This window comes from Schistosoma haematobium, chromosome ZW (genome assembly GCF_000699445.3).
Source record: "Schistosoma haematobium chromosome ZW, whole genome shotgun sequence".
In the NCBI taxonomy this organism is placed as follows: Eukaryota; Metazoa; Platyhelminthes; class Trematoda; order Strigeidida; family Schistosomatidae; genus Schistosoma; species Schistosoma haematobium.
Window position 1 is genome coordinate 39594591 of NC_067195.1, and position 17518 is coordinate 39612108.

Here is a 17518-nt window from a genome sequence, read left to right on the forward strand (position 1 = left end):
AAGGGGGAAAAATGACTAATAGTTATTAAAAATTAGGTAATTAGTTCATTTGTATTAATACTAACCGGTATTTTAACTTAAAAATACATTTTAGCACCTAAATTAACAGAGATAAATTACAACTATCCTGTTGCCGGTTTGTATTATGAGGAAATACAAGCAAAGAATTTAGTCAGCAACCAGTCATGTTCACTTATAGTTGATGTTCGGAATAAAATAGTAAATATGAATATCGAATATGGCGGTCATGCAGTATACCCACCTGGTGAGTATCTGATTTACCCCTTATTATTATTATTATTATTATTATTATTATTATTATTATTTAATGTATGGATGAAGATTAAATTTGAATATTTAATTAGAAATATTTTTTTAATTCAAACTATTGAAAGTAGAATTTTGATGGATGAATTAATTGATGTTTTTCACAAGTAAAACTTATTTATGGTATTATTATTGGCTAAGTCATAATTCCTGTAAAGGTATTACATTTTAGATATGCCTATTTCCATATTATGAATGCTGTACTAGAATTAGATAAACACCGTGTTTTTTGTTTAACTTTCTTGAGAACATGAATAGAGTTATACAAAAGTGTGAATGTTGAGTGGAAAATGTTCAATAGTTTTAAACTCAACAATCATTTGATAATTTTGATTTGCCTGATCTCTAGTTTTAAAAAGAATTTGTTCAATTGTTCAATATTATACATTTAAATACATCATCCTAATATGGATTATAGACTGAATTTCATTAATCAGCTCTGTTTGATGCTAAACTGATCAGCTTAGTCATTGATGAAGTTAAATTGAAGAACAGAATCCTTGTATTATTTAAACATTGTTGAAATAATTTCATAATGAATGAGTAAAACTAATCTTTATCAAGGTTTACTGAAAAACATAAAGTTGTCTGTATGAAAATACCTATTATACTCATTCATTTTACAACTTTAGGGGTTAAAATAGTTCCTGCCCGATCATTTGTTTTTCTTATTTAGGACTAAATAGTATTGTTTAAACCTATCGTTTTGACAAATGATTTTAGTTAGATCACCACTATTGTGTTTTGCTGTCAGTGCTAACTGTGAGCTATTTATTTGCTTATTCAAATCAAATTCATAATTCATGACTAATTGACAGATATTGTATACCACCTACCGATGACATAGCTGGCATTTACACATTATTTACATTTAGACGTTTATATACTTCCAAACATACAATATTGAAAACGATATTGTAATTTATGATAGATTTTTGTAGCACAGTGAAGTATTTCAGTATCTAAGGAAACAGTTGGAAAGATCGCAGATGCTAAAAAATAATGATAGTTCATAAATCAGCTGTATGTCATTTACCAAAAATGTTTCCGAAATTCTAACTTTACAACCAAATATAATGCTTCATATTTCAGGATCTATCACATTTACTTTAACATACACTGGAATAGCTGCCAATTTTCCAACACTAGCTAAATATAAAGTGGTATGGGGAGATGGAAGTGCACTCTCAGAAGGAATGTTAACACTGGCAAATCAACCACAAAAAATCAGTCACATTTTAGCTGATTTAAATTACTTTCAAGCTTCTGTCACCTTGGACAACGTTATAAGTACCATGACGAAAAATACTCAGGTAAGTCCACATTATTTTATGATTGTTGCCTCATATCATAAGATTTTCTTCAAATCGTATGTTTGATAAAAGTGAGCACAACCTAATCCATAGTTGTGAGTTCAAATTACTGATAAGAAAATGACCAAGGCAAATATATTTTTAAAATCAAGGAATTTCAACTTGAAATTATCTTTAACGCGGAACTGACTAATGCGTAAAGCTCCCTTCAATCAAACTGGTAGTGAAATAGAATTTTAAGAATCATAATCGAACAAATATAGGTAATATAAGGTTTGAGAAATGATAAGATAATTAATACCTTATATCGTATGTTACGTGAGAGATCATTTACTGTATGAAATAATATGAGTTGATCAAGACAAAACAATTAAATCAGATAAATATGAGTTGTGAAAATATATAGCATATGTTGGTCCATTTAATATCACAGAGATAACTCCCAGCTTATTGGATCTAAAAGCAACAAAGGTAGAGAAAGTGACAGAACCTTTTTTTAATGTTTCCGATTTGTATGGCAATAAGTTTTACCGATCAAGGAGTAGTTAAAGCAGTTTTTGCTAGTTTTGATCGACTACTATAAACATGGTAGATTATGAAAAACAGGTTAAAGTTTTCGTTTTGAACAATCTTAATTATTTATTTTAAGGTATACTTAGCTTTGATACTTACTATCGTCTATTAAATGGTGTAAATATAAGTCAGATTATCAAATTTTGGGTTATCAGATTTAGTAAATCGTAAGTTATACTCTGATATACAAATTACTGGTTAATTATCCTTTCAAGATATTTTTAGAAGTAAAATATTGTTATTTTGAATACTCCCCAAATAGTTAAATCAGGCAGGACTAGTTATATAATTACTTAATATAAAGTTGTTCTTGATCTCAATAAATCCATTGGTTTCAGCAAGATATAGCTTACTAGAAAACATTAAATAAATCAAATTTATTAAAATTCTTTATGATCGTTTCTGTAACTAGGTTGCCGCTTTTGGTTTATTCCAACAAATTGATTTGATAATAACAGTTGCATCTACTGGTGATCCTGGTTATGGAGCAGATGGAAACTTTTATCCACTAGGAGTTCAATTAAAATTCCAAGTGCTTGCAAATGGAAAGCCAAATAATGTGGCTAATATCACTTATTCAATTATAAATAAAACTAATAATCTCATACTGGACTCAGGAACTGTTTGGAATAATTACTTTTTCTACACATTTACTAAGGTAGGTTTCAATGGATAAAGTACATAGCAAGTACATATGAATTTTTCGATGAGTATTTACTAGAATACACGTTAGTTTGAAATTCGGCCATTTTGTTGATTATCAAAAATAAACTTTGCATGTTTTATGAAGGCCATAGTTTCCTGTAGAATTAAGGTTTTTTAAAGATTGAAATAAAGTCGGCAAATGGTTGGCTATCGAAATCCACTAATAGATGAAGTAACTATGTTTTGTGTGTAGTTATGAATAGTCCTTTCTCCTATGCACCAAATTGTCGCCATCTGACAATATCTATAGGATTGGCAGCCTGCTTGAATTTCTGGGCTACCTGTTTCTGTTATCTAGATATTTCACCAAGTTACCTGGGTTTTTAAACACATCATTATGTCTATTGATCGTATAACCTGTTCAGGTGCGTTTATGAATAGTCTACGATCTTTCGCTATACAAAAAAACCCAATCAGAGACATCGTGATTGTTAGCATTATGCGTTGAAAATAATGTTCACTATTCAGATGTCGATTTCTGAACTACTAACATCTAATTGGCGATCACTCAATATTTAACGTCAGGATCGATCAAGAAATGAGAAATACTTTGTGCTGAGAATTCTATATTGTACCAAAAATATAATACTGAGTAAAGCTAATAATAACAATAACAATCTGTTATTAAAAAGTCACCTAACTACTTAGAGTAGTCATGTAAAAAGATTGGTGTTGTCACTAATTTTAGAGAAATCATGTTCATAGATTAAAGAGACCGCATTATTATTTCAGTACGGTGAAGTCCTGTAAGTAAAGAAGTTTCTTGTGTGATCACATTCAGATAACTGTTGATTACATTATGACACTTTGGTATCTTAAATTTTTTAAAAATATCTAGTCTGTCTTGTATCGGTGTGTTAATTTATGAATACAGCTTTTATCAAGAGGAATTACAATGAAATACCGAAAAGTAATTAGTCGGTATTATCAATAGAATGAATAATCAATTAAGTGAAAAATCTTCCTAATTATTTAATCTGATTGTAATCCTGAAATATGGGTATCGATTCTTCAGATTTACTCAAACTAATACCAGATTATTTCAAAGGTTAAAAAATACCTTTCCAGTGAATCCCAGGCAGAACATGATCTGAACATATGAATTATTAGCATTAATAAGATTAAAAACTAACTGACCAGGGTCAACATCCATAAGGACTAAAGCATTGGTGCATTTGAATACGTTGCAAAACAGTTGCATTGCTGGAATTTTACTCTGATAGTATATTCAAATGATTTAATGGGACTATCGGTTCACATTAAACGACTATATACTGGAACAAACATAGATATAGGGTAATTGTAGCATGATGATTACTGAGTTTTAATGAGCAAAGCTAAATATTTACTTGTAAGTAATTTTGATGCATGATGATGGATTTCGTTGACCTCGGAATTCCTAGAATTGAACATACCAGGCTTTACTGCTTTATTGCAATCACTTATAACAAGAAAGTTAATCAACAGTTAGACAAGTCTATACACTTGTGTGATGTTGACGCACTTCCTAATCGATTACATTTCCGTTCAATACACTATACCTCATGGTTATGAAGATTACTAAAATTCATTCATTTTTGGCGCTTTTGGTTTGTCGCTCTCTAAACCTGTATATAAGTATGTGAATCAGCTATTGGATACTGGTCACTACTATTCGGACTCTGGGAATTCTTTTCGCAGTTAATCACCAGCACTACAAAACGTGAAAATTCTTGACATGGTCTCTTGAGTACTGACGTTTTGATTTCCAGTATGCTATCAAAAATACCTTATACTGTTCTGTTGTAGTGCTCCGTAACAAAATAAATAATTGATTAAAGCTTATTCAGTTTTCGGTGACTTCCGAATTGAAATATATTTTTTCAACCAAGTTACTGTCTGAAGGTTTTAGCTCATTTTAATGTTAGTTCAAATAGAGGATCAAACAACATTAATTAGTCATAAGTGACGAAACTAATTTGCTTGGAACCAGGCGATTCAAAATTCATGCACATTGTAAATCGTATCTTATCAAGAATATTATCCACTGACAATAGAAGTCCGTTTAAACCATTTAATTAGTACGTTTTTGAAATCAGATTAGTATGAAGTTAGTTTCACTACAAAAATTATCAGTAACCATGCTGCATTTGCTTTGCTTTGTTTTGCACTATATGAAGTGTTTTCGACAAAATATTCTGTAGAAACTCAATAGTTGATATTTCCTATTTGCCTATTTGCTGATTAATGATGTAAGTTAGTATTTCTCTAGCATTATCGTTGATCATTTATTAAAACTTCTAATCTGATTTTTCTCACAAGTTACCATTGAGAGGTCTAAAAGACTTTCCTTTTCTATGATAGGTTATAGTTCATTACGATTTATGTTTAGTTGCAGTTTAAACGATTGAAATTATTTGAAAGAATATTTGTAAAACGAATTGACTTCAACAATCATAATAGAACGATTTTTTCTTTCACTTATTAACATTTTTAATTGTTTTTAAAATTTAGTTTGGAGAATATAATATTGTAGTACTGGCTTCAAATCCAGTGAGCGCGAAATCAACTTCAAAAGAAATTTCAATTAGGACTTCCATACGTGGATTAAAAGCTTATCTTGTCCGTAATGGTATGTTGGAACCAAATCAACAAGGTATAATACGTATTTCATTTGAAGCCTATCCAAACGATGCGTGTTTGTGCGTAGAAAAATCAGATGGAGTTGGTCCAGTTTATTATCCGAAATTAACAGATCCAACATCTTTCTGTTCATTATGTCCCAGTTACTTACGCTTGCAAGATGCACCAGTCAATCTGACATTCTCATTAAGTGTTCAATATGGTTCAAGCGGACCTCAATATGTGTCTATCCAGGCTATTAGTGCGTCGGAAATAGTCGATACTAAATTATATATCCCTGTTACATTTTCAACGTGTCCTCCACCTAAAATATCTATGTCGAATGCATCATCACAATTAACAACTTATCCAATTAAAGCAATTACCTCCGAAATTATAAATATTGAAGCAATACTTACCGTACCAGATTGTTTGTTATCAGTACCAAATGAGAAATTATGGACTTTATACTCCATTGATTTAGATACTACACAAACATTAGGACCAATCTCATTATCTCAAGAACTTAGTTCCAAAACACTAAGACTTGGTTTACCTGCTAATTTTCTTTCACCCGGGCCATACAAAGCTACGTGTTCAGCGTATTTTACTCCACCTCAAGGAGTACCATATATTGTCTCAGAAAGCGCATATATAATAGTTGTCCCACCACCATTATTAGTTCAGTTCGATGTGGGTAATCCGATCAGTAAGACAATCGATTTATCTATTAATGAGATATGCTTAAAACCTGAGGTTTATTCGCTTGATCCTGCCATGAATAATGTAAACGTTCCACAGGTATGTCATATATTTTATTGTAAAATTCAGTTATTTTGACTAAACAGTTATACAATATTTAGTTAGATTTCACAGATGATTCAGTCTCAAAAAAGAAACTATAAAGTACTAACTTATTAGACAAAATAATTGATTTATATCCATGATCTCTATGATAAAATGTATGCTTGAGTTAAGAAATCAAATACTTTGTATATAAGTTAGATTCAATTTGCAGTATAAAAAATTGTTACCGTTGAACTGAACAAACGCGTTTTTATTTCTAAACCATAATGAAATTCATCAATTATGAGTGAAAATGTGATTGACTTCAGGTGTTCTGGGACACTGATCCAGATAACATAAAAGGTTGCAATGGGTCTAACTGATTCGAAATTTTGTTTATTTTCATTTTAGTAACCCTATAATTATAAACAGTCATGTCCAGATGAGAGACAAGTATGAATAATGAAAAGCTTAGGGATGTGAGTTTACACCATAACTCTTCAACTAAAGAGCGAATTATGCTGGAATTCAAATTTTCATTGGCCACCATGGAAATAAAATGTTCTTATTGTTTTGACTGATTTGTAGTTGTTTGTTAAGAGTCTCGAACAAAAAATTCTCATTCAGATGAATGGTCACTCTTTACTTCAGGTGAAAACAATCTACTGTTAATTGGTTTTCTAGTAATTTCGTTGGTCTATGGTATGTATTTATCTTAGATAGTTTCGACAACTTGGGTGTTTCTTAAATACCTTCGAGAGTGGAGTTTGATTATCCCATTAAAAAAAGACATGACTGAAAACAAGTGAAGTTAGGTCAGTCTACTACTTGCAAATGACTATATATACAATCAGTCAATCAAACTGATAAGAAGCATATTTCATTGTAGTGAAATTATTCATTCTGAGCTAAACACCGAATGATGAGCAGAGAAAAAAACTCTTATTTAAATATTTGAAATGCTGTTAATAGATATAGGGAACTCATGTTTGAAGCCGATAGTCAGTTCAATGAAAGCGGGAATTGTTATGATGAGCGGTGTCCGAGATCTGATACTGACGTGCTACACACTAACACCTCAACCGACTATTTAAGCTAGAACAAAAGAATGGATGAGAAAGTGTATTGGGCTGCACAAATACTTATATATATATATATATATATCCATTTCTTAGCCAATGATATGCACTTGTCTTTCAGGCCACTTCTGATTACCGTCCATTTACATTCTGATTGGCTCACCATATGAGTAATTTAGATTAAAGCCACACTGTAAGTACATGTCGCTATTTGTTCCTTTAATTACCCTTCCTCTCCCTAATAATTTAGTCTCGTTCTCTAATGAATTTTAGTCTAACATATTCATCCAAACGCTATAGAATTCTAACGATGTTTGAAATCATATGATTTTGTTCTCTTTTTATCCATATTCTATGTATTCAGATGTGGGTATTATTACTTTCATGGTGAATGGTCAAATCATTAGATCTCTTGAATTTCACATCATCAATCTATGATGAAATAGTTATAAGATACAGCCCTTATATTACTTTTTCTAGGGTATCGGATCTTGGATATGGTATTGCAGGCAAGTCGATGAAGAATTGTCAGGAAAGTTGATTTCGCCCAAACCTCCGGGTTATCAATACAATGCATACTATACTGGTTGCTTTGGTGACGGTCCAGGAGTAATTGATACAAATAATGGTACTCTGTGCTTTACAACGGAAAACTTTAGAATAAATAAAACATATGAAGTTACAGTCATCGGCAGTAAACCACCCAAACGGATTGGAAAAGCTACAATGCAACTGTTGACTACAAATGAAGTAGCCCCAATCTTTACAATAAGGCATGTTTTTGATCACTGGAATAAAATTAACTTTTTTCACTAGCATACAATGAAGTTCTGTTAATGTCGCTAAAAAAATTAATAAAACAAAGTTTTCAGAAAAGTGACTTCAGCTAAAGATGCTAGGGAAAAACCAGAACATGATATAAAGTTTTTCAGTTTGCTTCTGTGATTGAATATTTACCTAATCTATAATAAACGGTGATCTTTGAAATTAACTTTAAAAATGGGATTACAGAGTTAAAAGCGATAATTATCGACTGTCAAGTTAAATTATCATCAATTTGAAGTTAAAAAAACGTAGGTGAAGAGTTCGTGATGGATATTTAAACGTGAAACAAGACTGGTAGTTCTGTTTAGTTATGCAACATAACCAACATCTGAGTCATGAATTTTGGCTTACTTGTATAGGTATGAGGTGCTAGTGCAGCAAACCAAAGTTAATAGTTTCGACCAATTGGTATTAGTTACTGAAACATGTCTAACTTAGCTGAAATGAAATCCCACTAATCTTTATCGGACTCTTTCGGCTTCTCGTAACACTAAACTCATTTGTTATAAAAATTTGATATTACCATTTTCTGGAGGCTTTCTTTTCAAGGTGACTATAATTTTAAATCTAATATGGTGTATACAGTTATGGACAAGTTCTAGTTTGTAATAGTTTTCCGGTACTGATTAAACTGAAAGTAAGAAAACACATTGGAGGATAGAAAATGTTTGATGTGCAATCCCTTATGCTTTTTATCTTGTTTGGAAGTCTTGGGTGCATTTAGTCTATCATTTCAAGCGATCATTCGGCCCTACTTCCTAATAAGTTTAATAAAAAACAATAGACACATGTCCGACAACCTTGTCTTCAAGTGGTTTCAAAGTGATTTGGATTAATGATTAGAGCAAATATGTATATCTAACTATTAAATTGCAGACACCCATTGAAACGTATTTGTGGGTTCTATCAAAGTTAAACAGTGCATACTTGTATTTCATGAAAGGTTTCATCATTCTAGATAATTAAAATATTGTACATTTGAAATTTGTGTTTATTCTTAAGTGAATAAAATGGTGATTTAAAGAAAATTTCTCTTTCATCATATTTATTTTTGATCATCCGAAAATTGAATTCTTTTGAAATGATATGACAGTCTGACGACAGACATCTTATTTGGACAATTTAGATCAACTATAAAACGAAAGGAGAATTTGAATACAATGCTCACTGATAGCTAAATCATTAGAGGAGAATGTTCTAACTACTGAAACACACCTTAAAATGCACTTGTTTTCTATGTTTTGTAAAAAACTACAGTCAATTAACAACCTTTCTCATTTACATTTCTTACTTAAACACAATTATAGATGCAGCATACCTTATCTGTGCTACAATCTAGAATTTGACTCATCAAATTTAACCAGTTGGTTCATTCCTGAATCAGATGATCTTTATGTAACAGTTTTCATAGAGTTTGGAACCCTAAGCCCTGATATGAGATTTAAATGGAATATCAGAGAAATGAATTCAGACGGCACACTTTTACCATTCGATCAAGTTCAACAAGATACTTACACAGAAGGTAAGTAGGAAAATTAAATTTCTCTCAGTTACTAGATAATTATTTTTGACCTTACCAGATTAAAAATAATCATTCAGTAATTTTTAGAAACATCGATTGCCTCAGAATAATTCGAATAAAGACTAAAACAAAAGAGCATTATATCCCTATGATAAATTTGGATAATGCAATGAGAAGGTGAAGATTATCAGAACTATATAGTTCCTTCTTTTAAGTTGTAATGTGCTTTTCAAATAAAATAGGTATCTCATGTATTACTCTATAAATAACTAGGTATATTTAACTAAAATTGCCCTGAAGTGTTCAAGAGTCTACGATTTGAAGCCTGTTCTATTTACTAGCTTCAATTTTTGCTACTTCATTGTTACCATGCCTTATTGTTTTCTGTTTTATCTAAACAGGGACATTTACATCATCATGGCGAATAAAAAAAGGGTATTTTATCAATAAGTCAAATGATGTCAAAGGATGTATTGTATGTGCTACCTTAACTAAAAATACTGGCATAGGAACATCTTGTTTACGATTCAAATATTTGCCAAGACCCACACCGGGTATATGTACATATACTTTAAACGATACAAATATGTGTGTAAACTGCGTAAACTTCACTAGTATTGTTAGTCCACTGACATATACATTCTTTCGTAAGTCATTGGCCATTGTTTTTATGATTTAATAAATACTTTATCAATAATATTCGCTTAATTTTTTAACAATTCTTTTCAAGCATTTCATGCTTATCAAAAGGATTATTCACGCACTGATTTGAACTTTCTCGCACCTATGAACCGTAATCTGTATGCTAACAACAACTAAATGACCATTAGAAAATCAGCTGTCAGATGAATATAGGAAATTGACTGGCTTCTACTGAAAGATTCGGAATTCCAATATTTTAAAGTAAACCGAATTGAGAGAACAAAAGAAAAGTATAAAGGGATTCACTGAGGAAAAATGTAGCATCAACCACAGGACACTGTCCTTCTAAAGAATTAATAATCTATAATTATTTGAAAATGGTTTTCAATAGATAAGGAAACTCCAGCGTGATACACGTGGTATGAAATCTCAGTCTGAGTATAATTTTATCTTAGACAATGGTAAAGAAACTTTTTGATATCAATATAATCCCAATAGCAGTAGGAGTATAAAGAAAGTGAGGGATTTTATTGTTATGTAACTTATAACCAACTTTTCATCAATTTATGTAAATTTTTATTTTCCAAGACAAAATAACCTGATTATGAAAAGTGTAAGTCTTAAATCAGTGTCCTATATCACTCTTTTTTTTCTTTTGGAAACGGTCAATATTTATATAAATAATCGATGACAGTTGTTAAAAAAGAGGGAACTAGTACACATTATTGACTTTTTAATTCAACTATCTTTTTACCAGGAACTTAAATGGTAACTAATCTCTTAGTTTTTAATTTAGATGGTAGAAATATTTTGTTGTTAAGAGTAAAGATAATCATGTCTTTTTGTTTTTTAAGTCATGATGTTTGATTAAGTCCATGACTACTTTCACTAGTTAGTCGGTGAGTTATAAATACTTACACATTTTAAAAACATTCATCAATGAAATATTTGAACTCTTCGCTAATCATTCTTTACAGAATTATTGTTAACTGAATATTTACACTTTTTAAGAGTATAACTGAAAGTTATTTAGTAGTTGAATCATCCATGAAATTCAAGAATGAGAAATATTTCATCATAACCATTAAATATATGTTTCTTCAATAATTTATAGTTGCTATGATAATGAATTTTCTTTATCAAAGATGTCCATGGTTATAATAAGTTAATGTACTGAAAAATACAATTTTACACACTTATATCAGGAGTAGAATATTTGTTTTGGTCTCTTTCAAGTTTAGTTTGCCGACCGAATTCCTTTCACTAATGAAAGATGTCTACGAAATTTGATAGAATATTAGATTATTGGTAGTTGCATTTATGAGGAAACCTTTAAATAAGTGATTTTACAAACATATAATAGTTCTCCACTTTAGCTATTTATTATCACTGATAGTCAAATCACGTTTAACAACCAGTAGTTGGATTCCAGTGTTAGTGAAACACTATTAAGAGTTTAACATAGAAAAAATTATTGCAAAATTAATTATTTCACTTATTTTTCATATATTATACTTATTTGATATATTCTTCAACAATCTTATTTACTAGTTACGAATTCATCCATCAAAATTGCTCTTGCAAGTGAAAATCTTCCTAAAACTTGTTTCGTTGTACCTTATATGTACAGTCCACTAGATGCTTGTGTCTATGTTTCTGATAAATTTGGGGGTTCAATAGAAGTATGCTATGCGAATATATTCGTAAGTTTTTATTTATTTATTGATTCTTCCCTTTTAATGATGCATTTCATTGATAAACGAAAAAACTAGTATTCATGTTTACGAAAAAGTAACCAGGTAATCAATGTTTCAGGGTCACGATCGACGAACATAGTTAATTATCTGACTGTTCATAATGCATCACATTTCGAACATTAAGAAGTATTTTTATGTACATTCTCAGAGTCCAACATATAAATGAAAAAGTCGCAAAGATATCTTTTGAACTTTACATCTAAAACTACTAAGTAGAAACAATCACATCTCACTTTCTACAAACATTTGAGTATCTATAAAACTCCACCAATATCTATAAAAACATTGTGTGTTTACCAGGCTTCTTTATAAAATTGATAATATACTGTGAATAATCTAAGTTTATACGTCGAAGAAACATGTAAAATGTACCTGAATAAATTAAAAGATCAAAGTGCTCTTTTAGAATAAGAAATTATTGGCTTCATAATTTAATACTAGTAGAAAGACTTTCTAGTTAAATAGAACTTAACCAATATTTCTTTATAACGAGAGCTCTAATGATTACCTACCCATCACTTTTAATGCATCGAGACCATAAGCTATATGCTTCATAACTAATATGAAACTCTTTGAATTTCATGAAGGCAAATCGAACTATCAACAAAACTATAGTGAAGATGAAAATACAGTTCAAGAGGTTCAGCATGCCGGTAGTGATTAAAATTTAAATCTAAACTGTCATTTGTTCCTTTTGCTTTGAGTTTGGACCTACAACTACTATTCTTACTGTCACTAGGAAAGTCATAGAAAGCATCGGTTAACATTTTTTTGTTTTTAGGTCCAAGCGAAATCACTGGATCTTATGCGTGCCGCAATACAATCACTTGTAGAAGACAAGAAAGCCGAATTAAACAGATTGGTTGTTACTGGGCAGTTGACAGAAAGTGCTGATCTAGTTACCAGTTATGCATCTGCTGTGCAAATGTTCTCTATTCTTGAAACTCGGAGTAAGTATAAACTGTAATAAACACTATTCACTCGACGAGTTGTGTTAATCAGGCTCAAAACTTCACACCCTTATTCTGTTCTAATGAAGGTATAATTTTTGAATCGATAACTTTAGATGACGACAACGAATAGGTGCAGATTCTCTTATTAATTTTATCTTAGTTCAAATTCCAATGAATGAACATTTCAGCATCCAACCAGAAACTAGTTAACCCAGTATGGAACACCTGGAAATATCTTACTTGGTTTTTGATTAATTTTTAAGTGTAGGAGAACACTTGAATCGAGATGCCCCACAGCTACTATAAGCCCATTCCAGTTTGTCGTGTTAAATTTAAATAAGTACGAGCAACAAACTGCTTATGTTACCGACTGTGCGACACCTCGCTGTTTGGTAAATCAACCAAGCAAACTAAAATAAGACTAAACTTAACCAGACTATTCAAGTTTTACCTTCTGTGAATTCACTAAAGTAGTAGAGGGTATAAATGTAGTAAGGAGGCAGCTGTGTCATAACAAAACTTTTGTATCAAAACAGGGTTTGTCTATGATCACTGTTATCTGAGACAATTCAAGTTTGACAATAATTATATGGATAAATAACTGGTAAATGGAAAACCAAAACGTTATTACTTATCCTATAAATCATAAACTGTCAAAGCAAGCGAGGCTTAGGAATGACCTTTTCACAGTTGTTAGTTCCATAGTAATACTAATCTCAAATTTTATACACAAAGGGCAAAAGAAACCAATTGGATCATTAAAAAGAATGAGACGGATCAGAAAAAAGAAATTTTCTTTTCAACGGTGTTGTTCACCAAATCTACACAATCGAATTCTTAGTCGTTTAACTTATTTTAATAAATAATGTTATAGAATAGATGTTATGTTACCAGCAAAGCAATATTTAGACATAAGTTTCAGAGGCAACATGTGATCCTTCAGCTTTACATAAATAATTCCCCAAAATTTTCTAAAAAGGCAGAAAATTCTGTATCACCGAGACTTTCTGAATATGTTCACTTGAGCAAACTTAACTGGTCACAACCTCTATCGCAATATTCTAAATTCAATCAGAGTATGCAATCAGTGAATAATTCATTAATTAAACAGGCCATTATTTCACTTCTGTAGAAGCTATGAGTACGGGTTTCTTTCAAAAAACATATTTAGAGTCTAAAACATTCAAGACTGTACTTCGGTTTTTGTATAACAGTATACGGTTCAATAATTGTTTCTGTTTTTGTTCACCTTTTTCAGACTCCGCTAGTGCAAATAATGTAAGTTATATTTTTATGAATAAAATAATTTGTAATATCAACCTAAAGAATAATTATTTACTTATCATCACCTATAATGCGTGATAAATTGAACATCTCAGCTAGCTGTGTCAATTGTAGGCATAGGTTAATGAAAACATCAAATTCTTTATATCATTCACTTAATTGTATTAGAATGATGTGATAGAAGAGTGTAATCCAATAAAATTGCTAAAATGAATAAATATGTCAACTCCTGATAATTTTATTCTGGTTAATCAACAATGATTTAATTCAAAGATCACAATTATGCGTTCGGCAATTTAATTAACAAATAATTGTATCTCGTGCATCAACAAATAGAATATCTTGGTGTCTCGATAATTGTGTTTTCAGTTTTTTTCTATTCTATCCCTGTAGTTTGGTTTTAATGAGTGCTTGAAGTCAGACAACAACAAGCCTGCTAAATAAGTCTCGTTTTAATTAAATTTTATCAAGCTTGAGGAAACTTTGCTCTTATAGATATTTAAAGCTGGTTCTTAAATGCATTTAATGATACGCGCTATGCAGCTGACCGTCACTGACATAGTAGTATGGTTGATTCAGTCTTGGCATTACTAAATCAATAAAGCTTAATCAGCATTAAGGATTTGTGCCAGGCTTTAGTTACCACATGAATACTTCGAATAAAATCATATCTTACGGGAAAAAAATGAAAACGTCGCTCAAACAAATCAGAGACATATATTCTATTTGTAATCAATCTTTAATTTGTTTAAGTGTATCAAACCAGTATTATTCTGTTCAGTTTAGGTGGTGAGATATGGTTGGGTGTTTAGTATGAATCCAACGAGATTGATCAATAATAATTCAGGAGACAAATTACAGAAATACGTGCCTGAATGTTTATAACCAAATAAATTGTGTCTCCATTTATTTTACTCATATCATTTATTGCCCTTCCGTTTTCGATATTAAATATGTTATTATCTTTGGTCTTATTTGAACTGATTTTCTCAGTAGATATGGGTTATAAAATCCTATTTATTTGAAAGAAATGTAGCTAAGCCTCACAGCTAATAAATGTTAATTTGTGAAATGTTTCACCAAACAATATGGTTAGTTTTACATTCTAGTAAAAACTCGAATTAAAATGAAGTTTTTTCAATACTCCTTAAAGTAAAAATTATGAACTATTTATTTGTCTGAACAGTAAGTAGGCTAACGAGAGATTTTCGTTATTTCAGCTTATGATATATTCTTCCCTTTATAAAGTAATCAGTTGAACATTCGATACAACAGTTGGCGTATATCTTTCAATCAATGGGATTGTTTAGTGTAACGAATCTAATAAACATCTGTATTTCACTATTTTGTAACTTGAAAAAAAATAATTTAATATTTTTCAATCTGATTAATTAGTCAAGTTACTTCTATGTATGTGAGCGTTTGTCTAATTCTTCGAGATCTATTCAGTTCTAATATGATCATGATACTCATCATGACAATGTTGATTATACTATCAAATGTCCCTATGTTTTTCATCCCCCAATTTTTTTTTACTAATTTTACGTTCTTTGGAAGAAAGTCTAGTAGCTTCATCTCACTAAAATTGTGTAGCCACATGAAAAGCTGTGATCAAGACTTAAAACAATTCGAATTCGAGCCTTTTGTCAAAATGCAGTTCCACAAATATCCATCATAAGAGTGTGTAAATGAAAGACAAAACTTTTTGTTAGTTAATTTTTCTCCAGCCAAATTATTCAGATTATAATTGATTTCCTCTGTTAGGCGTTTATTCTTTTTATCTATTGTATGTAGGTAGGCAACGGTGAGCAAACAGGTTGAATTATACAAACAACGTCTATCTTGCCTTTGGTGGTGTTTAGGACCTCAGTGTATATTTTACCATAATAAGTAAATCTAAGTCTCGAAGAAGGTACATATATATATATATATATAAATATAAATATAAATATATATATATATATATATATCATATTTAGAACTACAGTTTTATTTCATAACGCGAAATTCTGAAACACCGAACGTGTTAACTACACAGTAACTTTTATTGGATTATTCTATGAATAATATATAATAACCTCAATTTATTTTCTTACAGACCCCAGATGCAATTTTAAATCGTGATTTACGTTCTAAGGTAAGTGATATTAAAATGTCAGGCTGACTTAAATTATCAGTATTTAGAACTCTGTAATCCGATTACTAATTAAGGATGATGTATTCTGTGATAATGTTCTCTGAAATTTGGTTGTTATAGCATCTATTTCAGTTCCATGTTAAACCTAGAATTTTTGGTCAGAACACATTGATGATTATAAAATATCTATTTATTAACAACACTGGTAAAATGAATAATCTGATTATAATACATTTCAGTGAAAATTGATTAGTAACGCTTATTTAGCAAATTAATAAGATCGAATTTACTGTAATAAAATGAATGCAGATTTATACGTCAGGCCATCAGTCACGGTTTTCACAAGCCGGTTAAGAAAATTGTGGGGAGGACGATAAGATCTACAAGCCTGTCAGATACCTTCAAGAGACTATAACTCTCTATCTGAGGGCTTGTGTACATGTGTTTCATGGATTTTCTTTGTTTTCTTTGTGGAATGCATATTTCTTATTCCTTAAGAAATAAGGGGGAACATGATCAATTTTGGATATCGCTAAAATGAGTCTAAACGACCATAGAATCTAGTTCTGGAATAAATGATAGATAACAGAAATAACTCATTGTCATTAATGAATATATTTAAGAATAATAATCTATATGAAGCCGAATCTGTTTCCGTTTTCTCCTTTGAAACTATTTCACCTAATTCATCTTATATGGTTGAACTTACCACTAAAGTTTGAATTTGGTCATTTATGATTACCTGATAATATATTTCAACAGATTAGTCTTGGGCGGAAGGAAATAACTTTTATATTCCTCATTTCTATGTAATATAATCAGAGTACAATAGAATATACTATTAAAACATATATAATGAGCCCATTTAATTCATTCGATCTATGAGAATCAACAATTATAAAGTTTTATTAGCAGTGAACAGTATTTGAAGAAACCGTGTTTACAAGTGATCGTACATAGGGAACTATTTTGATGGAAAGTATCGATTAAACAAGTTTAGCAGATACTTTCCAT

The 17518-nt window shown here is 30.6% G+C and overlaps 1 protein-coding gene across 1 annotated transcript in view; it reads left to right on the forward strand.

Moving 5' to 3' along the window:
* PKD1L2 (polycystic kidney disease 1-like 2) overlaps positions 1–17518 on the forward strand; it is a gene marked incomplete at both ends in the record, with an annotated part of 77696 nt that overhangs the window by 22008 nt on the left and 38170 nt on the right. The window contains 11 exons of the mRNA XM_051218745.1: positions 95–265; positions 1420–1640; positions 2626–2871; positions 5412–6320; positions 7865–8157; positions 9517–9731; positions 10133–10378; positions 11925–12076; positions 12912–13080; positions 14342–14361; positions 16466–16504. Coding sequence (XP_051071393.1) covers positions 95–265; positions 1420–1640; positions 2626–2871; positions 5412–6320; positions 7865–8157; positions 9517–9731; positions 10133–10378; positions 11925–12076; positions 12912–13080; positions 14342–14361; positions 16466–16504 — 2681 coding nt within the window. The remainder of the gene's footprint in view (positions 1–94; positions 266–1419; positions 1641–2625; positions 2872–5411; positions 6321–7864; positions 8158–9516; positions 9732–10132; positions 10379–11924; positions 12077–12911; positions 13081–14341; positions 14362–16465; positions 16505–17518) is intronic.